Source organism: Numenius arquata, chromosome 6 (assembly GCF_964106895.1).
Source record: "Numenius arquata chromosome 6, bNumArq3.hap1.1, whole genome shotgun sequence".
Classification (NCBI taxonomy): domain Eukaryota; kingdom Metazoa; phylum Chordata; class Aves; order Charadriiformes; family Scolopacidae; genus Numenius; species Numenius arquata.
Window position 1 is genome coordinate 16,971,800 of NC_133581.1, and position 23,369 is coordinate 16,995,168.

General features: G+C 38.1%; 1 protein-coding gene across 2 annotated transcripts in view; it reads left to right on the top strand.

Moving 5' to 3' along the window:
* KCNQ1 (potassium voltage-gated channel subfamily Q member 1) overlaps positions 1-23,369 on the top strand; it is a 360,582-nt gene that overhangs the window by 250,436 nt on the left and 86,777 nt on the right. For both annotated transcript variants that reach the window (XM_074148536.1, XM_074148537.1), the window contains 4 exons: positions 188-263; positions 7,158-7,252; positions 7,932-7,978; positions 8,798-8,859. In XM_074148536.1, coding sequence (XP_074004637.1) covers positions 188-263; positions 7,158-7,252; positions 7,932-7,978; positions 8,798-8,859 — 280 coding nt within the window. The remainder of the gene's footprint in view (positions 1-187; positions 264-7,157; positions 7,253-7,931; positions 7,979-8,797; positions 8,860-23,369) is intronic.

Sequence of the window (23,369 nt, forward strand, 5' to 3'; positions counted from 1 at the left end):
GGATTTTTATAGCCTTCTTGAAAGATGGGGAAGGTCAACATAATAGTGTGGTGTGCTCCCAGGCTGAATCGCAACTACTTACATTACACATTCACATGTTAGTGAAGCATTTACTGCAGACTGTTATATTTATTGTCTGGATGGAGATGCTCTTTCACCCCACTCACCTTCCTCATTTTTCCCACAGGCTTCGAGAACACCACCGTGCTGCAATTAAGGTGATTCGTAGGATGCAGTATTTTGTGGCAAAGAAAAAGTTTCAGGTGAGTTGTGAATAAAAAGCTCCTTTTCTAAATAAACCCTTTTATTCTCCTGATTCATTGTTTCTTTTAGAAACTTAAGAGAGACTAACACAATTCATTTCAGTAATGGTGAGCTACACCCACTATTCTCTTCCTCCTTCAATAGCGTGGTTGTTCAGCAGGAGGTTAGTCAACTGTGGATGCAGTGGAAATAGGATAAACTCCTGAAATGCAGTCTGAATTAAAATGTTAAATGTTATTTTCTGCTAATGGACTTGACCCTTAACCCTCTGTTATCACTGTCTCTTTCTCGCAGTGCAAACATTCTCATGTGTCTCCATTAATTCTGAGCTGTATGTTACTGTCATGCTGAGTCAGTAGGATTAGAGATAAAAATACTACCTCAGCCTTGTTTCTGTCTCTTACTCAATGATAATGTAGTCCTGATAAGAAACCAGGGTGGAAATTTGTTAGCATGTTGGAAAGTTTCTCTTTCCTTTTCCCTTCTCCCCTCTGCAGAGGTAGGAGACCTGCTTCCCAGTTTGTGAGATATCATTGCTCTTTACTCCTCTAGCCTTCACTGACATACATTTCCTGTGTGCCACTTCGCTTGGTATGATATGGTGATACCATAAGCATTTAACAGTAGCTAATTAACCTCGTTGCCTGGTCCGAATAAAAAATTCAGACTGCAAGCTTTCTAAGCATGTGGTTTCTAAATCAGTTTCATTAATCCACTAAAAACACTTGTCAACAGCCTTCAGCTTGATTTAAACCAAGTGAATATATACATATATATATGTAAGAAATACAGTACTTTACGTAAAATCAATTAATAAGGACAATCTCCAGAGAACAGGCTTCACAACTAGAAATGCAAAGAAAGAGAGGGGCTTAACTGCCCACATCCATTTTCATATATGACCTTGCCACTACTGCATACAATAGACTAAAAAGCTTTTCTGCCCTTAATCTAGACCCCCCCAAAAAAAGAAGGGCATCCTTTTTCCTTCAAATTTGGAGGGCACAAAGTTTAGGATCAGAAAGATGTTGATGGTGATGACAACTAGTAGTCCAAAAGATCATTGTTTCTGTAAGGCGATGCTGCTACTTCAAAATCATGATTCTGACTTCCTCATCGAAATTTAGCAGCACTGCCTAAATTCCTTAGCAAATTTCCTACTTCGAATCTTTTTATTTTTACTAACATTCATGAGCCAATTTATGGCTAAGTTTGCCTGAGCTTTGCAGAAATTTGTTTCAGTTATGTATAATGTATTCAGCCTGTCACCATTTAGACTGAAATCTCTCATGTCCAGGGTTTGTTTGGAGAGAGTGCTTTCAGAGAGTTTCCACTAGCACATTTCACCTGTTACTTTTATTAGACTAAAATTAAGAAAGGCACAACATCTGGACTACTTGAAAATAAATTTTGTAGTCATTTTGTTGAGAAGGTCCTTAACACCTGCTGTCCAGCACTTTTAAGTTGGCAAGGGACGTGGCCCATTCCAGTGATGTGTCCACTCCTGTTCTGTGAAAAACTGCCTCAATGTGGCCAGTTCCATTAAACTTTAATTTATTCTCATTCTAAAACCTGATTGTGATCCTTTTCTCCGTGGTAATTACTGAATCATTGCTCTCATAAATTTAGATCATAAAATATTTGCCATGGTATTAACTAAGCTGCTTAGAAACAAGAAATCTACACATTACATATCTACCTCCCAAGTGGTATTTGTCAAAAACAGATTTTGAAAATGCCTGAACGCTGTGTGCAACATTATCCACCTGGCAAATAAACGAAACTCCCCTGCGGCAGATGATTTGATAGAAGCTGAAAAACCATTTGACTGAATAGAATGGGACTATTCAGTTCATACTTAAAACTTGTTTGTACTCGGTATCCCGGTTCCTAATCTGGCTTCTCAGTTGTACTCTCACTTTCGCATCTGCAAAAGACCTGGTCTTGGCCATCTACAAAATCCTTCAACAGGGTTGTCCCTCATCCTTCTTTAGTAGTCTTTCTTCTTCCTGAGCCATCAATATTAGCTGTTACTAAAGAACTAAAAATGTCAGTTAGGCTGAAGTGAAATGTATCTCAAGTCACTCCTGTGTACAAGTGATACGCTGCTGCTTGCCAGATGCAGAATGTCCCAATAGGAACATATCGGGGATATCTGATACTTCTCCATAATTTCTGAATACAAGGTTATGACCGAGTTAAAAAATTTGGATAGCACCAAAGGTACGGTTTTCAAAAGCACCTGAGTAACTTAATGCACAAAGTCACCTTGAAATTCAAGCCACAAGGTGCTTTTGAAAATCTCTCCTGTAATTAAGAGATAATCACTGTCATTATTCTTTCCTCAAAAGTATGTCGTAAATCTGCTTTGTTCTATTGTATGCACATAAAATAGTCATAAGAAATTAAAATGTTTAAACATGTGCCAAGTAATGACTATACAGTTTCTAATAACCAGTCCGATGCAATATCTGAAATTTAGGTAAAGTACAAGATGCATTTTAAAAATGTATCTTTCAGCATTTGAGAGCTCTGCATAGCTGTTTTCTGATAGATACTTGCCTTCTAAACTTTCTGTGTTTGTGTGAAATGTATCTTCCTAAAAGAAAATTCAGGGCTTTTTTTTTTTTCTGTAACTATTGAAAAAAAAAAACAAAAACAAACCAATTTCAGCTGAAGTCCATTGGACTATTCATGCTTAAAATTAACTGGAACATAAGTAATTGCAAGGCCAGCACTTAAAAGGAGTATTTTTTAGAGATGTCTCTGAAGCTTTTGGGGAGGGGAAGCAAAGGAAAAAGGAGAGGAAGAGGAAAATTTTACAAAATAGGTCCCAGCATGAGCCCAGCATGGTTCTTAAACTATACCAGCTGTTTGCAGGATACACCTGTATGCCTAAGTTTGCCTAGATACATGTTTTTAAGAGCTCAATTTATTACAAGGGGTGATGGCACCACAAGGACAAAAGTCAGTTAGAAAGAAGAGCCTTCCTGTTTAAAAAAATAAATAAAATAAATAAAGACAAGCTAAACAGGGAAACAAAGACATTTCAAAGGACATGAAAAGCAATTCTTTGTGAAGCATCACACTTGGCCATCTTTTCCTCTTTAAAAGAGCGAGAGAAATTTATGCTCTATTTTAAACTCCAGGTTGGAATATAGTCCATATGATGATGTCCATGTAAGCATCCAGCATAATATTATAAAGAATTAATACCTTTTTTATGGATGTGTTTATTCTTTCATAAAGTCTGTAGGACTGTTTCAAATTGTGTAGGAAAGATCATATTCTAGTAGTAGTCAATGCAAGTCCTGTGCATCAGTTAAGATGAATGGCTCGTGGTTAAGGAAGCATTCTGTAGATTATGGGGAAAACAGTACATAGAAATTAATGGTTTTCTAGGCTTTGTTTGCCCCACCTACCAAAAATTAATTTCATATATTAGTTATAAATCATGTGTCTTTGGCACAGTGTAACCTTAAAACTGAATTTCAGAAAGAAAATCACCATACTCGGTTATTCCATTGGCTGGATTCATAAGTACATAACCTTTGTCTTCCAATTAGGAAAATTTCTAAATGTCTTAAGACTTACGCACATGAATACAACTGTGATATCCATCACAGATCCAGAGACCAGGGATTTGATCCGATTTCCCATTGTCAATTTGAAATCTTTTTTTTATTTTTTTTTTTTTGTTACTCTTTCCATGTAAATTCTTCCTGTTGATCCTTCTAAAATACATTTTTAACTTGTGTTATGTTTTTCACCATGGCAAATATTCTATACATAGCATAAACTAAAAATACAGGTTGCAGTTCCACTGACAACATGAGTAACTGTTGCCTGGTTTGTTACAATTTCATTGGAAAATCTTGCATTTATAGTCTTACAATTCATCATCTTATGTAATTCATTTGTCATGGTATGAATCATGAATTGTGTGTGTAATCTTTTCTAATCTCCATACTGGGTTGTACCAAACAATGCAGTTCAGAGTGTCCTGTGCTTCAAAGGATGTTCTACCCACTTTATTTGACTGTTACTTGGTTACATTTCCCAGAAATCCCCTTGCACCGATTCCTCTCGCCCTTTCCCGGGTTTGCCTCCCTGTGCACGCAGTTATAAGGGAACAGCAGTGCCCAGTGATCCGCTTTTAGTATTTGACATTAGCTTTTGTGCCTTTTGCAGACTTTGATATACGATGAGGAAAATTTTAACTAATTTAAGAAGATTTTTGCCATGAGTATTGATTAACTAGCAGAGGGACGAAAGTACATGAGTGAAGTGAAGGAAGCTGTGGGGCTGACGACTGCGTTTCTTTCTTCAATACTTATCCATTGCCTGCTGCAGGTTTTTTTCCTTTTTCAAAACTAACATGTTGTCAACATCAGGAGTATTTTCTCTTGAAAGATCTGCTTTCAATATGAAGTAATTACAGAATAATCAGTACTGACTCTTAAATACCTCAGAAATTAACCTTCATTCATAAATTCTATTTACTCCAGGTTTTCAGTTACTGTTTTAAAGAGAAAGAAGCAGCCCAGTAAATGAAAAACAGGCAGGGACAACACCTACTCTTTCTACTGTCAGACACCTGTAACAGAGTAAAAAGGTGGCAGGAGAAAGCTCTGCATTTTTATTCTTACTGAACAGCTTTTCTGAACCTGAGTTTTCAAGCTGATCTTGCAGGTTTCTCTCTTGCTTATTTATAGTACAAAAATAATCCAAAAATTCCCTTTCTTTTTATATCATCATGTTTGCAATACTAGTCCATGGAAAGACTTATGGGCTTATGCCGTCATTGAATCATATTTTTTTCTTTGTGGATGTTAGTTATGATTTATATGTGTGCAAGCAGTCGAGCTTCTTGGGAATTCTGTGTGCTCTTTGGTAAGATTGAAGCAATTCCCAGTCCTGTTTATTCTTCTACTACAGATTATCTCACATTCAACCAAGGTTTGCAGTTGGCTTTGGGGAATCTGGCACACTGAAAAATAACTTTTTTGATGAAGTGATATTATTAAAGTAATGATTATTAAAGTAATGATTCCTGAAATGTGGGAGCTACTTCTCAGGTAGGTCCAGAGGACTGCATGAAGCTGCCACAGCATGGTTTTTATATTTTATCCTGTTTTCCCTTGGCTTAATACAGAAGGTATTTGTGGCATGGAATTGAGCAAAACCTGCAGCATGTGAAATGAGGTTAAGCAGTGTAGAGACATCTCCAGCTTTTGAAGTACAGATGACAAAATATTTCTTAGACCTCAAATGGGATACAAATTCTGATGTTAGACACAACTACTGTAAACTTTTCCTTGTTGTCAAAAGATGCAAGAAAGGAGAAGTAATTCAGTGTTATCAAGGTTTTCACCAAACCTTGAAAATTATTTTCCGAGTGTCTATAGACAGCATAATGAATGAGTCAGAAATATAGAATCATAGAATAGCTTGGGTTAGAATGAACCTTTAAAAGTAATCTAGTTGAACCTGCAATGAGCAGGGACTTCTTCAACTAGATCAGGTTGTTCAGAGCCCTGTCCAACCTCACCTTGAGTGTCTCCAGAGATGGGGCACCTACCACCTGCTCATCTGGGCAACCTGTTTCAATGTTTCAACACCTTCATCGTAAAAACGTTTCTTCCTAACATCTAGTCCAAATCTACCCTCTAAAAAGTCGGTCCACATCTTTCCTGTAGCCCCCCTTTAAGTACTGGAAAGCTGCTATAAGGTCTCCCTGGAGCCTTCTCTTCTCCAGGCTGAACAACCCCAGATCTCTGAGCCAATCCTCACAGGAGAGGTGCTCCAGCCCTCTGACCATTTTTGTGGTCCTCCTCTAGACCCGTTCTAACAGGTCCATGTCCTTCCTGTGCTGAGGACTCCAGAGCTGGACGCAGTACTCCAGGTGGGGTCTCACTAGAGCAGAGTAGAGGGGCAGAACCACCTCCCTTGACCTCCTTGGTCATATGCTTGGCATATCATTTATGGTTACTGTATTGTTTGACTGATTTGATTAACATATTTAAGAAGAAGTTTTCTACCAAATCATAAGTTCAGGTGTTACTATTTAGTCTAATGTGTGAAGTTTACACCCTACTCTTCTCTTCTCTGTTGTTTTAGAGCATCATTGCTGCTTCTTTAGTTTCTGAATGTAGGGGATTAAGATATTTTTAATTCATCCCTGCACTTCAACAAGTTCATTCACTTGCTTTCTAGTTAGTCTTGGTGTTTATTGGTTAAAATTATGGTCTTTTTCTTTATCTTTAATACTTCACAGAAGTGTTTTTATTGCTAATAGCTCCCATGTATGAAGTGCAAATTACAGACACAGGGCTTTCTCCCTGGTCATTCCCTGCACCAATATTTTCCCAGTATTTCCCAGTAGATTTGAAAGCTCAGCCAGTCTTTCTGGAATAGGAAATCAGTCATGACTTTCAACCAGGACTCTGCTTTAATCTTCCCATGGTGAGAGCTGAACTGAGAAGTCTAGCTGTCTTGCTGCTGACTGCGAATAAGGGCTTCTGCATGTGAAATACCTCTTTACTGTATGATGGCTGAGAAGTATGAACCTTATTTCAAGAAGAAATTAGAATGACCACAAACTTCTGAGCAGACTTTGGCTCCAAGCTCTTTTGGCCTCAAGTTTGGTAGATAATCTCTTGAAGGGCATGTAGACCTGCAGTAACAAGAAGGCAGATGAAATCAGAACTGTCATAATTATTCCACAAAAAAATATGTGATCATGGCAACAATCAAAGTATCTCTAACGTTTACACAGAGTTAAAAGGGGTTAAAAGAACTTCCTGTTCACTCTTGAAAAAAATCTGCATTACCATAGACCATTCCTACGTCCTTGTGGCTTAAAGGCATGTTTGTTTTTTTTTATTTTACAGCAAGCTAGAAAGCCCTACGATGTCCGAGATGTTATTGAGCAGTATTCGCAGGGCCACCTCAACCTGATGGTGCGAATCAAGGAGTTACAGAGGAGGTATGTCAATAAAGTTGTGTCTGCATCCATAAACACCAGCAGAGGGACGTTTGTAAATAAATCAGTGACTGAGGCCAGGGATCAAAAACTGGGAGGGTTACAGGTGCCTTATTGGTAGCGCTGTGCAAAGTTATGGAATATAAACCGGCATTCGAGTAAAGTTTTCTTTTCACGCAGGAAGTAAAAGGCAAAGACCTTAAAAATCTGATGATTGGGACTTACAGTTTTCATTATACTTACATGTATTGCCTCAGTCCCTGCTAGCTTTGACTATACACTGTAATCCCTCTATGTTTGGGGCTGTATTATACATACAGAGTGAAATACTGTCACCTGCTCTGGTAGAATTGCACTTAAGAGCAAACTAAGAGACGACAGATAGAAGCAGCAAGTACACTGCAGAAGAAGAAGGAAAACAGGAAACAGTGCTGTTCATGTGGAAAAGCAATGAGCATGGTAAAATTTCCAGTGGTTAAAGAAGGCAAAGACCGATCTAAATCTAATCCCATTTTGTTATTATTTTTTTAATTTCAAGCTATTCTTAGCCCAAAGCAACTGCTTCACTTACAGTACAAACCAGAACTATTTAAACTTCACTTTGCTTGTTTGTGAAGAGGTCTCCCCGCTCCAGCTAGAGAAAGGCTGATAAAAACTAAAAATCATTCTTTTTGGTTTATAGGTTGGACCAATCCATAGGGAAGCCATCTCTTTTTATCTCTGTCTCGGGTAAGTAAATAAAAAGAATTTGTCTAAAATTAATCTGATTAAGATATAACTAATGGAAAATACTTGTTAAAATACTTTTTATTTTGTTGCCAAATTTTTAAACTGTGCCGACCAGTTGCAGTCCACTGTGCATCCACAATAATATTTAGTCATCAACACCTTTAAAATAGGGTTGTTCTTATTTAGATATTCAACACACCTAGTTCCACAGAAGTTTTTAAAATGTTGGCTCTGTTGTCTCTGAGACTGACCATATTTTGAATCAAATGATGTGCTATGATTACAGAGTTTCTACGAAATCAGTAATATTCACATAGAGCTTTGGTAGATTTGAAAAGAAACTGGGAAAGGAGCACAAAGTACTAACAGTACTGTTTGTTTGTGACAAGTCTGGCTAATGAAAGCTCTTTGTTACTGTCATTTTCAAACTCATGTTTCTACATAGTTTATTGGAGAAAAAAGATAAAATGTTATCAAATGCATTGTTCAAGTTTCCTGTAGATTATTTGTATAGTACAAATTGTTTTTAAATGGCAATTAAAACATTAACTAACTGAATTGGAAAACATTTTGTTCTCCCAGGTTAAAGCATAAAACTAAGGTTGAAAGTGCCTTAAACTTAAGGGCTATTAAAAGCCATGGTGTGGGCTAATACTATAAAAAGAAACAAAAAGCTGCTTTTAAGGAATAGAACTACCAGCCTGGCAAAGGTGTTCAGTTACACTGCGTTGGTGGGCTAGTTAAACACACCCTGTTGTGGCTTGCTGCTATTTTGTTATACCACCATATATTAATTTAAAAATGTTTCTTGTTCCACAGAAAAAAGCAAAGATCGGGGGAATAACACGATTGGTGCCAGGCTGAACAGAGTGGAGGACAAGGTAAGCCTCAGTTAGACTGGCAGTGAATGAGGACGTGGTCTGTAATCGAACAGTGCTTGTTTCATAGGATGTGGGGGAAAATTCTGCTTAAAATAGAGTTGAATGCCTGGCTTTTCCAGGTGATGGAGCATAATTTTTATGGGAGACTGCATTTTTGGTTCTTTCTTGCCATTTTAACAGAATAAGAAAAAAACAGGCTTTAATTAATTTTGATCTCTTTTGGGACTTGCTTGGATTTTTATTTTTAATTCTATATATTACATGTCTCAATGCTCTACTTCCTTCCTCCACAATAGATAAAAGGCTCTATTCCTTTAATACCTCAGTATATTATGGTTCCTAAGATTTCCCTTTGATCGTTTCTCTGTTGTTTGTATAACTCCACCTACAATTCCTTAGAGTGATAGCAAACGTTGTTCTGCCCTGGTTTTCATTCCTTATGACAAATGGAGTTTCTCCTTTCAAGTGACGTGAAGCCCAAAAAAATCAGACTTGTTCTATAATCTCAAATTAACAGTTAAGTGCTTTCTAACCCTTTATTTCAATGCTGGCTGTCCTTGCAAAATTAGATGGCAGATAGAGGCTACGTCATTGTTTAAAAATATAGGTTTGCCTGTGTTGGTATTAAGGAAAGAAAGGGAGAGTTAAGAGAAATGATTTGAATCCTTTGCTGATCCCTTATAGTGATTTGGTGAGGGAGTGAAAGAATTTCTCTACCTTAGGTTTATTTCACTCCTCTAAACAGTTTGTTCGAGTGAACTTTTCATTAAGGACTGAAATTTTTTCTTGAGGAAAAGAGCTTTCAGATGTATGTGATCACCTCATGAAGGATTTGTTCTGAAGAAATATCTGTCAAATATTCTGCAAACAAGGAGAGATGTGAACAAAACATCCCAAAGGATGAGAACTGACCACCCTGATCTGTATCGATTCACTTGTGACATATCTGTTCCTTACACATTTCTCTTTAAATACTGAAGATAAACTTGAATGATAGTACTCAGAACTGGACTTCAATCTATTGGAAATAAATAGCATTTTAAAGGGAACAGGTGACTTTTGCCATGAAGGTGACACACAGAAAGGGTGAAGTAGAAAATAGGAAGGTAAGGTGCATTTTGCACAAAGAGTCGTCCCTGTGCAGTGCTCACTTGGACCTGTGGTTGGTAAGCGTTCTTACACATGGAAGCCCTTTCCAGAAAGTTTAGATTACATTTATTTATTTTCTCTCCGTAATGTCAACTGAAAGTGTGGAACACTAAAAAATGCCTTGTGACTTGTGACAAAGAGCAATAACTTTTCAGTTTGGACAAATAATTCTCAAATGACAGCTAAAATAGCTTCTCAGTGCTATTTGTAAAATCTCCAATGAGCCTGGGAAAGCTTTGGTGTTGTACTGGCTCAGAGATAAGCTGTTTGGGGGTTATTAATTACTCTTTTTACATCCTTAGAAATAAGTACACTGTGAATTTATAGTGACTGTTGTTTTATGTTTTGTAATGGGACTGTAAAACACTCCCTGTTTAATTTTATTATTGGTGGGTTAAATTTTAGCCTTGTTTTAAGTAACAGACCCTTCTTTCTTTGCAGTTGCATGAGGTCATCTGTGGTTTCAGAGTTGTATGTTATCTGCCCTATACAGCTACTGCTATCTGCAGGAATTTTATCTCAAAGTAGCTGAAAGGCTAAAAATAGAGAATTTCGGTTGGACTCTGCAAACAGTGGTATACATGACAACACACCAGCAATGCTGAAATGACATTTTTGCTGCAGCTGCAAGTGGTGGCCAAAGCTAATTTTTTGGTATTTTTGCTCTCTGAGATTGGCCTTCTCTTTCCCGTAACGCACATGGTATAATTTCAGCATACAATTAAACCCGTTCCTGAGCTAAGCAATATATAAAGGATATCTATGTCACCTGTTTTTTAAGGTGACTATATATTTTAAACAGTTACATCCCCTTTGGTTTGTGAATTAGTTTTGAATCTTGGACTTCTGAAGGAGAGCTTTTCAGGGGTGTAGGCTAGTGTTAGCATCTAACCACCTTTTGTGCCTTTGAAAAATCTCCTTTAAGACATTTTAAAATGAGCCATAGCTTTCTGAAATTATTTGGACACTCTTCCTACAGCAAGAAATTACATGATACTTCCCATGCCACAGGAATAAGATGAGTTCTTCTGATAGATCTTTCTCCATGATCATTAGTATGCTCCTTGCAGCAGAAGGCTGGTGTACAGTTGTCAGAAAGTCTGTGTTAAAGCAGGAAGGGAAGATACCCTGAACTTTCATTTTTTTAATCTTTTGGGTGCTTCTGCTTATGAATGTCTGCTGTCAGCACAGGATCTGCTACTTGCACGTCACTGAGGCAGAACGCAATTCTATGTATATTGCTATAGGCTTTTGTGGAGGTGGATTTTAACTCGAGAAGCATTTACAAATACGAATAATTCCAGTTTCAAAAGTATTTAATCATGTTTCTGGGACATCATGTCACTCTTGCAAAGCTTTTGTACTTGTGGCACAAGCAAAGTACGAGGTACGAGGGGATGGCACGTGAAAGGGACATTTTAAAAATAAAATGCTTAGAGTCAAACAGTAGAGTATTGGCAGGAATTATACTTCATGGCAAAAATCTGAATTTCCAAGTATTGAAATCAGAAAAAAATCATGTTTTCTTCTTTTAAATTTAGGAATATGTTCATGTGAGGGAGAGAGTCCTGTAGAGTCTCTTTGTCTTGCGCACTGAATGAAACTTTGACCTTGTAATATATACAATTTGTGATAATGTAAATAAAGTTTCCCAATATGCAAAAGCCAGGGGGAGGAATCACGCTTGGAGGAACCTTCCTGCAGATTCCTTCCTGTAGAATTTTGTGATTTTCGCAAGCAACTGAAAAGGTGGCTTTGTAAATGTAACTAGAAACTGCACAACCTGATAGGCCTTCGTGAGAAGAAATCACAATCCAGTTTGTAATCACGGCATATTTTGACTTTGCCGTTGTTATCTGTTGCTTATAAAGCTGAGGGTAGCAAATGCTATCTTCTTCTAAAGGTGTATTGCCATGGATGAGTGCAGGCAGTTGCAGCCCCCGCTGTGCCCACCCCCTGATCTGTCGGGAGACCAGCCAGCTTTGGTCCAAAGGCATGGAGCAGCAGTAGTGCAGTGCCCATGAGCTGAGCTCATAGACTGAGCTCACAGACCCCACTAAGTAGCAGTGGTCCAAGTGTGTGCATATAGATACACTGGTCTGGTCCCTCAGAGAATGTTGTTGTGCAGGATTACAGCAGCAAAACAATTTTATTTTTTTTTGTGGTGAGCAGCCTTCTCTCTCCTTATCCTGAAACATCTGTGGGTAACTATTCAGCCTACTCTCAAGAAACCTGGCCGCTGCTGGCTTGCTACCAAAATCAAAATCAAATACAATTTTTCCAGATAGGCACAGCTGTGTGTGCTCAGTGCTGTTAATCCTCACGCAGAGAGCTCTGCGTGCCAGTGGTTTAATGCTGGGTGTGCCCAGCAGCTCCATCCAGGAACAAGCCCACAAACCACTTAAGAACTTCTGTGGGCTACATCTCTTCTTCTCTTTTCACTGCTTTAATTTTAGCTTGGGTATAAATGACTGTAATGCTAACTTTTAAAAATAAATCAATCTGTTCTTTTTCAACCTTTTGCTGACCATTAATTTAGATATAAGAGGCGCAGCTTGCACTTTCAGATAATCAGTTGGGCTTGTTGCTTGGCTGCCCTAAGATAGTTCCGTCTTAAATATGGGCACTGTACAAAATCATCTGGAATATAGAGTGAGGGCTAAAACTGGCACTCCCTGGACTCTCAACAGTCCATTGTGCCTACATATCAGACTCCCCCCCGTGTCAGTAGGTCCTGCCTGTGGACCTCTCAGAGCAGAATAAGAGAATGCTGATTTACAAAAAAAATTTTAAAAACCATTCTGAGCAGTAGCCATTATGCTCTATTCTCTGTGAAGTTGTTTTAAAAATAGGACTTAACCTTCTGCAATGATTTGGACACTTAAAAATTTGCCTTTTAAGAATAGTTACAGCAATCCAAAGAAATTTTCTGGGTGTCCCTTCTATATACTCAGAACTATTCCTGTACCTGACAGTAAGTACAGTATTAATATCAGTATTGCCAAGGTCACAACTAAAATCTTGTAATAGTCTTTTTCAGTTATATGGAACATTATAAGTAAAGTTGTCTACAGCTAAATTTTAAGTTGTAGAGATTTGAATGGAGATTTCTGTTTATGCAGAAGGTATGTAACAGTGAAAAATGGGACACCTTTTAATGGGAAACCAAAAATTCTGCAAGACAATAATAATTTCAAGCATATGCGCTTTTTGCAAGCTTACAGCTGAAAATGTGAACCCTTGTATTCTGACTGGTAAAAACCCAAAGAGCAACATACAGAAGTTCAGACATGCAGCGCAGCACTGAATGGAGAGTTGTTTCACTTTTTAAGATATACTTTAAAAGCAGATTGCACCTTCTTTTTAAAACCCATTAAAAGCAAATCTGTCATGTGAAAGCATCTACCCTAGAATGGATGCCACCGCGCTGCTTGAGTTGCCCACTGGAAATCTGAACTGATCTTGGAAACCAAAGCTGAAAGGAAGTTCTCTTCTTTGCACAGTTCTTTTGAGTTCTGGTTATGGTGATTTGGTTTTCTGTCGTCCATCTACAATGTATTTGATTGTGAGATGTATAGATCCCATGATCAGTAAAACTGTAAGGATATGATAATATGATACGTTTTTCCCTGAGAGTGCTGAGTATGGAACCTTTAAAGAGAAGTAAGCGCAAAGGCTTTATTTAAGGTGTCTTTCAAAAAGTGGTGGGGACCTGCATCTTATAACGTTTACATACGTCGTATGACATTTTCTTCTGGCTAAATATTTTTCTGTAATTGTTTCACCAGAGCATTGATTCTATCCATAAATGTATTAGAAACCAGTTGGGTTGGAACCCTGTTAAACACAGTCCAGATGAACAGAATGACCATTGAAAAGTCTAGGTCCAGTTTCTGATTTTATTCTTGCCCTTTCCTGCTCTTTCTAATTAATTACTTTCTAATTAACTAGTAGCTTCCCATTGCAAAAGGTTTCATATCTAATTTATTTCTCTTGTTGATTCGCTCTAAAATATATGAACTTCAGTTGTATATTGCAGAGGAATTTCACTATGATGTTGTTAAATTTGCTATTTTATTGTATCACAAGGTAAATGGTAATCGTGCCATTTCTAGTAATGAACTCCCATCCCATCCAGCGCAGAAAGGTTTAGGACATGCTCCAGAGCCTGTTAAAGGTGGTGGGAGTCTTTCCTTTGACCTGGCAGGCTGTGAAGGAGGCTGTTTAATCAAAACATGAGGTAGCCTGAATAAGGCTTCCTTCATCAGTGTAGGCAGAAGCAGTAACCTTTATCAAAGTTGTATGCGTTTGAGAGGATTTTTTCTTTTTGGTTGTTGTGATACAGTTTTGCTCAGTAACATGGATGTCTTACTTACATGGCAGCATTTCTATCATAAATGGAAATACAGATCTGTACGTGTATATATATATATCATTATCGGATGCTTTATATTTACAAACCTAAGAGCATACGTTAGGTAGTTTACCATTTTACTTATAAAAGTATTATCTTACCTACCTGGGTTCACAAATACCAGGTTTCATGTTGACAGATGGTTCACCTAAAGAAATTCTTTGTGTGGCCGGTCTTCGAATTTTATGTGAAATATCTGCATTGTCTCACATAGGGGTTTTTTGCCTATTTTTGATGGGGTCTTTTGTCTATTTTTTATGGCATTCTGTATCCTGTGGGAACAGTTACTGTGCTTCCTGTTGTAACATAACAATTAGTGCAAACTTCATAAAACGCCTTGACTGGCAATGGCCACCTTGCACATCAGCATGCAATGGACAGGGACATTTTGGCTTTATTTTTAATTGAGTAGCAGTGCTGAAAAAGCGATGATAAAAGACTGACAAACAACCATCTAACTTTCTGGTCAGTGCTGGAAACCATGATTAGAGCTGCGAGTCATCTATTGGAAGAGATGGCTTTGGATAGTGTCTGGCATGGAAATATTCAGCAATTTGCAGGCTGAACATGCCTAGGCAGTTCAGGCATTGAATATTGTGTGAGGATTTGCCTTCCTGATACCCAGAAACAGAACTAAAAACTGTGGGTTTGTATGGAAATTTTAAAAGATATGCGAAATAAATAAAAATCAAAAGAACCACCGCCAAGCAGGTACTCTTCTTGTTTTTAGTTCTTGCAATAATGCGTAAGTAATAACCTAGGGGATGTGGAGGAATAGTAAGAGGCATGTGGAAGATTAAGTATCCCTATTAATTTAATCCTTAATCTTTTTCCAGATGCCGAAGTACAAGCATACGGAAGCAATTTTGGTGCTGAACATTGTGATGGAGGATGCCCATTTTCTATAAATTGGACTACAACTAAACACATCCTTCATCAATCTAGGTCATTAGGCAGCCTTAAAATTTTTAATAGCTTTTCTCTCACCAATCTGATAATATTTCAGTGGGAAAACAAGGAAAAACTGCAGATTTCCATTTCCAGTATCCTATGCTTCCCATCTCCCCAGCTACAAAAGTTATCAGGCATATATGGTAAAAATGAAACCAAAAAATAATTACTTGTAGGATTCACTGCTGCCAGAACTTTGGTAGCCAGAATAGGAACAAACTGAGAGAGGTTAGGCAAAGTCATGGAGAAAGGTTCGCTTGAGGCATATTAAATAGGATGTCTGTATGTAAAGTCCGGTTTAGCAAGTACTTTGAACAGCAGTCAGTGATAAGTTGGTAAAAAAAGGAAAAACATGAGTTTATGTTGATGTACTTTCTTACATTCTTTTTTTAAGACTGCTACAAGCCTTGCACAAGAAACAAGAGACCTGGGGGAGATAAACTTTAGTCTTGTTCAATATAGCCCTTTTTATGCTAGGTTGTTATACGCAGCTGCTTGCTGCTGGATTGGATCACCCATACAGCCCCATGCAGCTGAACATTGCTGTACGGTGTCTTAGACCTCATCTGTTTATGAAGGCTGTGTAAGCAGACTCCTGTGCCTGGCTAGAGGACGTTCATGTATGTGAGTTTTTGCAGCACCATACCTTGAAGACTGTAAGGTCTTTGGAATAGACTTCCCTTGCATCCATTTGTTAGTACTGATTTTGTCTGTTTGAAGATCATTAGATCCTACGGCATCACAAATGAAAAACAATGAATTTTTGCATGAATTTTGAAATGGTTTAATATACCTAGTGTTAAGTACTATCTGTAATCTGTAAGATATGATCTAGGTGCAGTAGCTTAGATATAGTTACGGACCTGCCCTACAGAGCAATGTCACAAGCCATCGTGATGTTTTATGGTCTGTTTCTGAAGTGTCAGCTCTTGGATCAGAGGAAATGTGACTATATCAAAAAGAGAAATCTAGCATTGAATATGAATAGCTACAGACAATGAGGATACTGTAGTTCATTAGCTTATTTGCAGGAACTGAGAGTACATGCTTCCTCAGTGCTCTAAAATAAAGTTAAGCAAGACAAAATATTATCTTTATTCTAGAGAGCAGTGACTGAAGGTAGTTCAAGCCCACACACAGTTGCTGTGCTAGCATTCAAAAGCAATGACTAATTAAGCTCTGGTCATTCACTTGCATGCAATGATCTGTGATGCTCCTCTAAATAGTTTCTGAAAAGTAAAAAGGCAAAAGTGAAATACCTCTGAAGAGGAGACTTTCTGATTGAGTTGCTATAGATTTTACCCCAAATTTCTAGTGCTTCTAGATGCAGACAGTAGTTGGGAAGCATGACGCTGAAGACAGAGCTTAAAACTTTACAGATTGTGATATATATATTTTTTTTTTTTTAATATAATTTTTTTTTCAATCTCATTGATGCCTTCCGTGTTTGGTATCTGATTAATGACTTTTGAATTCTTAAAACTGGCAAGAGCTGCGTGCTTGTGATCTGCATAGCTGTCTACTTGCTTATTACGAGCAGAAATCCCAGAGGAATTTTAGGTAACATGCAATATATCCTATAAAATCTAGGAGTTTGGGGAGGGGTGGAAATAGAGGAATGAAATAATGCATTACCAGTCAATAATCTTTCAAACAATCTTCAGATTAGTTGCCGTTTGGGTTTATATTTGAGTAGGTATGCAAGTGGATGTAAGGTCTGCAAATTGGGATGATTCAATCTTTTATTAAACCACATAAAGTCTGTTTTGTCTGGTGTTCAAAGATAAACCCAAGCAAGATTTGAAACGTAGCCTCCATTATTCTTGTGCATAGACTGTTTACATTTGATGTGGAATGGAAATGAGTGGTGAATATGTCGAGATAGAATGTGGAACAGTTGTATGAACTAAATACCCCATAGAGAGGATCAGAGTAGAGGGATTTAAGTGAACAACGTGTGCACAGCGTGCTACACAGAAGACTTTTATTTCTCATTCTTACAGGTTAAAGAAATGGAAATGACCATAAGATCATATCTTCATTTTATTTTGTGTGTGTGTGTTGCAGTTGAGCACCAAAGAACATTCTAACATAAATCGAAAATTTTGGGTTTGGTGTACGAGGATGATCCTTTACTGAAGTTCCTTGTCAAAGATCTGTTTTTAGAGGGATCTTGCTGGAATGAAAGTATTTCATTTTCATTTGCAGTTGAGTATTAGGGAGGAAAAGTGCATGGAGTTGAAAGGTCTGTACTCAGGCTGGAGTCTTTTTAGGCTGGAATCTATTCAGCTCTTGGGAAAGATTCAGAGTAAAGGAAGCTATATTCCCTTTATTATGGAGATGCAAAGTCCATATCTTCTGTCACCCTACATGCTCCTCCTCCCCCCAAATAAAAATTGTAAAACGGAAATGATCCTGTTCTGCTGAGATCGCAGGAAGAAAGACAAAAAGAGCCTTTGCTGTCTGACTCCTACTTAGGGCTATAAGGGAAGATAAGAAAAATAGGCAGTTAATAGAAATTAGAATATGAACACCTGATTCAAAGAGGTGATTCAGATACTTTGTATCTGTCCCTCCTACAGCTCAGGAAACCAAGATGGCAAATACAGTTTCCTCAAATCCTCTGTTCCTGCATCCTACCCACTGGGGTTGTGACAAAACACATTTCATCTTTCAATAAGAAAATAGAGATTTGCATTACTTCTATACAGATCTAGAGCAAATATGATCACAATGACTTTTTTCACATCTTTAAAGTATCCCACTGTTTCAGCACAGGGCTATGAACCCATGTTTTCTTTCTATGCCCAGCTAATCATAGAATCATAGAATGGCTAGAGTTGGAAGGGACATTAAAGATCATCATGTTTCAACCTCCCTGACATGGTCAGGGACACCTCGCACTAGACCAGGTTGCTCAAAGCCCCATCCAGCCTAGCCTTACAGGGATGGGGCATCCACAACTTCTCTGGGCAACCTGTTCCAATGTCTCGCCACCTGCACAGTAAAGAATTTCTTCCTAATATCTAACCTAAATCTATGCTCTTTCAGTTTAAAACTGTTACCCCTCATCTTATCACTATTAGCTGATGCTACACCCGGTGAGCTCTAGTGATCAGCCAGCAGCCCAGCCTGGTAGAGTGATTCCCCTGTATGCCATGGGTATGACAGTCTGATGAGCTACCTCCCTTTTGGATGGACCTTCGTTGTGTCAGCTTCAGTATGTTCCTCATAGCATGAGAGCTCCTGCTCTGACAGATTAAACACACAAAGTAGAGAAAGGAAGGGAAAAAGAAAATATTCTTTCCCTCTTTTGCAGCTAAGGTGCAGGAAGTGACTTGCCTGAGGTATCACAGTGGCATCTGTGTGGCAGAGCCAGGAATTTAACTTAAGCTGTGTCTGGGACTTAACCACAAATCAGCATTCCTTTTTGTTATTGTGTTTAAAAGCTCCTCTAGTTTTGAATAGTTATATTGGCCAGTGCAGTGTTCAACATAATCATAGCCCATTAATACTAAAACCATCCAGTACTTGAGAACAGCATATATAAACACATAAACCACACCAACTCAGCCAATATAAATGTACTAGGACTATTTTAGACAGTATATTTTAAATAATCTAGAAATTAATCTACTAATATCATTTTGTAGCCCAGGATCCTAGGGGTGGAGATGACTGAACATATTTACATGACACAGATACTGTCTTATGCATGTAATATTTAAAGCTAAACAAATTATAGTAAATGCTATATTTGCAAAGTCAAGCAGAGAGTATATTTAAGTGAGTTCAAATATTCATGTAAGTTTCTATTTTAAAAGTCTTGGATACAGCATTGCTCGCCAGTGACCCTTCTGCGACATCTGTTAATCTTGGGTTTATTTCAATTTCTTCCTCTCTCTTTTTTTAAACAGATGACTCCACTTAAATCAACACTTGGTTTCCATTAGACAGATAGAAGGTGATTCACTTAGTAACATGTGCATCTTTATCTAGTTAAGTCCTAATAGCCTTAATATATCAAGGAAGCTGCTGTGATTAACAGCACTAGAGGCTTTGTCAGACACTTCACCTAATAAATACTGCTCTTTGTCCAGCCATAGAAAAAGAGTGAATAAATACATTGTGTTTCCAAACTGAAAACATGTACAGCCTTATAAATACTCTAAAATTATCCCTGTAAAAAAATGTATGTTGACAATAGAAGTTACATCTACATATATGTCTGTGTTTGTACATGTCTACCAATCCAAGTGTGGGTTGGCCCTTTGCCCTGTCTGGGCTGTCCTTTTCCTGTTTTATCATTTCCTGATGGAGACACCATTTGTGTGTGATTTTCCTCCTGTTCACTTGAGCTTCGTGCAGATTCTTTGATGGTTTTTTGTCTCTAGTTGTCATAAGTTATCTGTGCCGGGGTAGTTGGATATGTATTAGTTGAGTTAATGTTGGCAACAAAGACATCTGACTTGGCTTGATTAGCATGTATGATAATCCTGCCAAACGAGGCAGTCAAAACAAAATCCCCAAGAGTAAATATATATCCAAAATGTCAGCTTGAATGGAGATGGGATCTTTGCTTCATCACAGCTGAAGTGTTCTGGAAACTTTTCCATTGTGCCACAAGTGCCAGTGATTGCATGCTGTGGTCATCAGGGTACCGAAGGAAGCCTTTATTCTGCTACTCCCAAGTTTCTAGAGAGGTTCAACAAGAGGACTTTTACAGGAGAGCACCTTAGAAAGGAAATGGGCAAGGATAATTCTTGCTACTTCTCCACAGCTTTGACCTGTATTGTAACCATAAATAAGGATCTTTACCCCTCTTGGCTTCTTCTCCTAAGTAAAGCCTGAGGTGCTAGTAGAGAGATAGTAGTAGTCTAAAAAAACAAAAAGAACTTCAGAAATTATCAGAGAAAAATGTGGATTCATCCATTTTTGTATTATGATTGTGTGAGGAAAAAAAAAAAAAAGGAAAACAGTTACCAAGATGAATTATTAGAGGTAAATTCAGTTAAATATAAGTCCAGAAAAATGCAATTGCTACATATATAGTACTATTTCAAAAATTTTGTGTGATGTTTTCATCACTGTTTCTTCTGGAGGAAGTTATTGCTAACCTTGGAAAAGGCAGGCAGGATAACTTTAAATTGAGATTCCTTCTGGTACAAAACTCTTACAAGGCTATTATTAATGCACAATAAAAGTGAGTATTTTGAGTAATTTATATTACTTCCTTAACAACATATAAGTAAAAAGTGTAGGAACAGTACCAAATTTTTAGTCAGCAAAGCATTCAGGAAGCCCCTGGAAGAATATGGTACTCATCAGTTTAAAAGACAGCTAGATATCTTTTTGAAATGATCTAAGAAAGCTAACACAAATTGAAGGTGGTATGAAGGTAAGAGCAGAGACTGGTTTAATTAGAGGTTTAATTAAGGATGAAATTGTATTATGTAAGCTCTTCTGGCAATTATCGGGCAATAACTCATGGAATAGAGATCTTCTCTTCTTCCTCTAGCGTTTCTTTATCATCCTCTCACTGCTGAATTAACTCTCCCTTGCATGAGGCTGAGGGAGCTGGGGCCAGAGTGTGTCTCCTCACTGTGCTAGTGAGTACTTGTATTGAATCCTGTGACACCGATGAACTTGCAGCAGCTTGAGCCTTGCTTCTAACCTGGATCCCAGGGCAGCTGGAGGGCATTGTAAAAAAAACCAAACACACACACACACACACACACACCAGAGCCAACAAATAAAAATTCCTTTCCAGACTCAAAAAAAAAGAAGTCTGGTAAAGTGTCAGAGCACATCCAAAAGCTCCTTGATTCTTGGCGGTGCAGAAGGTAGAAGGCTTAATTGGAAGTGTGCGAAAGGGGTCTCTCTGGCAGGACAATGTGCATGCACGTATGTACAGACTCCTGTTTACCTCTAGCAAGCCTTGAGCTTAGAGAATGAAAAGCTTTTCTGACGTCTGTTTTAAACCCAAAAGAAGCAGAAGTCCTTTTACAATGCAAAACTCCATTTTCTTCTGCTTTGCTACAGAAAATCCCCCTCTCCAGTGAAACTGAGAAGTTTGCACTCCATAGTAAATAATAATGAGGATTATTGTAAAAGACTCAGGTTATTTCTGTCCTCCTCCACAGCTTTCTTTCATTTCATCATAGGTTTGTTTTGTACTGAAATGAAGCTGTGAGATACACACATTGAAGAGAAATCAAAGTCGTGCTTTCATCACAGTCCTGAAGCTAATCTGTTGGCTTGCTGCTGCAGGCATCTGCAGGCACCTTGTGCTATAGTACAGTAGTATTATGACTTTGGAGGCCTAGCTATTTTAAATCATAATAGTGACACAGTATGCATGCTTTCTTTCAAAAAGCCTGGGCAAGCCACGCTGTGTTGATTTTCTTGGCACACTATGTACCTATAATTTTGTCTTATATTTTGTAATGTAGGTATCTGGGCATAGAATCAAAAAGCTCCACTGAATATATAAGTGGTGGGTTTTTTTTAAAGAAAAACACAACAGCAAACACATTCTTTGCTTTTAGATTGGTAATATTCCTTTAACAGATGTAGATGTTAAGAACAAAGAGAGTTACTGGGAAAAAAAGGAAAAAGAAACATTATGATCGTGGGAGATGTTTTGAGGGTTTTTTTGGCAAGACTGTTCAGGTGTTTTGTTAGTGAATTTTTCTACCACAGTTTTGGTCCTCTGCAAGTATGCTTACAGTGACTGAGTTTACTCAGGACAGCTAGAAATAAGTGATAACCTTTCCTGAAAAACATGAAGACCCATGCATCTGTAATAGTGGTCAGCTAAACTGACTTACTCTAGAAGAATTGTCTAATGGACACAGTTTATTCTGTGCCGATTCCCATCGTTCGTTTTGCTAAAGGAAGTAAAGTCACAATAGGAGGATCTAGTTCTGTTCATCGCCCAGTAGCCTGGTTTTCAGAGGTGGTGGCAGACACTGTGGGTGCTCAGCATCACCTTAAAAATCAGCCCCTAGCTCTCCTCTGGAAAGGAATAAAATGCCATGTTGCCTGCACACGGTTGGAGAGATGGCTGCTTTTCACACTGAGTATCAGAAGAACTAAACCCACGCTTGCTATTCTCTATGAAAACAGAAAGAGTAGAGTTTGACAGGGTTCTCAAACAATCTGCAATTTGGTCTAATGGTGCTATTAACCTTATGATAACGGCGAGAAATGGATAAGATGGATAGTGGTACCAGGCTCCATTCAAGTACAAACAGGAGACCCAACTTCAATGGGAAAGTAACTAAGAGGGGCCTTTCTGTTCCTGTTTTCTATTCATTGTATGCAACTGGTAAATGCTACCTGTGCTGTTAGGGATAAGGCTGAGGAAGGGTATCTCCTGCTAATACGCTTTGCTTTATCTCTATAGGTACAGGAAACTGCCCAAGCCTGAATAGAAAGAAAAAAGTGGGTGAGGGGGAGTTGACTTATGACTTTTTATTTGCATATTTTTCCTAGAGATCTGTCACACACAGTATTGGAGTGTTACAAATGAGAACTTTTTGTGCATGCATTATTTGGTCATCACTAGCTTTTTCCTATGCATCGAAAATCAACTACTCTAAAACACAATATTGAAAGAGATTGCTGTGATCAAAAGTTTCCATATTTTCTCCGTGAATTTTTTTCCTCCACTCTGAGAAGAGGGATTTTCCCTACAATGGAGAACAGTACATTGCATCCTTTTTTCTCATCTTGCTTTTCACCTCAGATTTGTCCATTCCCTATGACTGGTGGTGGTGATGCTTTCCCTAAGTGTTCAGGTTTGACTGCTTCTGTCAAAGACTTTCTGATGTTATCCTTGTTTACCAGAGGCAAGAAGAAGAGGATGGCTTGGTTTTGGTTCATGGTAGTCTGTAAAGCTCTTCCAAAAGTGTGTTCTGTTTCCAGACAAGAGGATTTGATTTCAGAAAATTCATCTCTGTAGCTAGTTGTAGGGAGGCAGATTGGTTAAAGT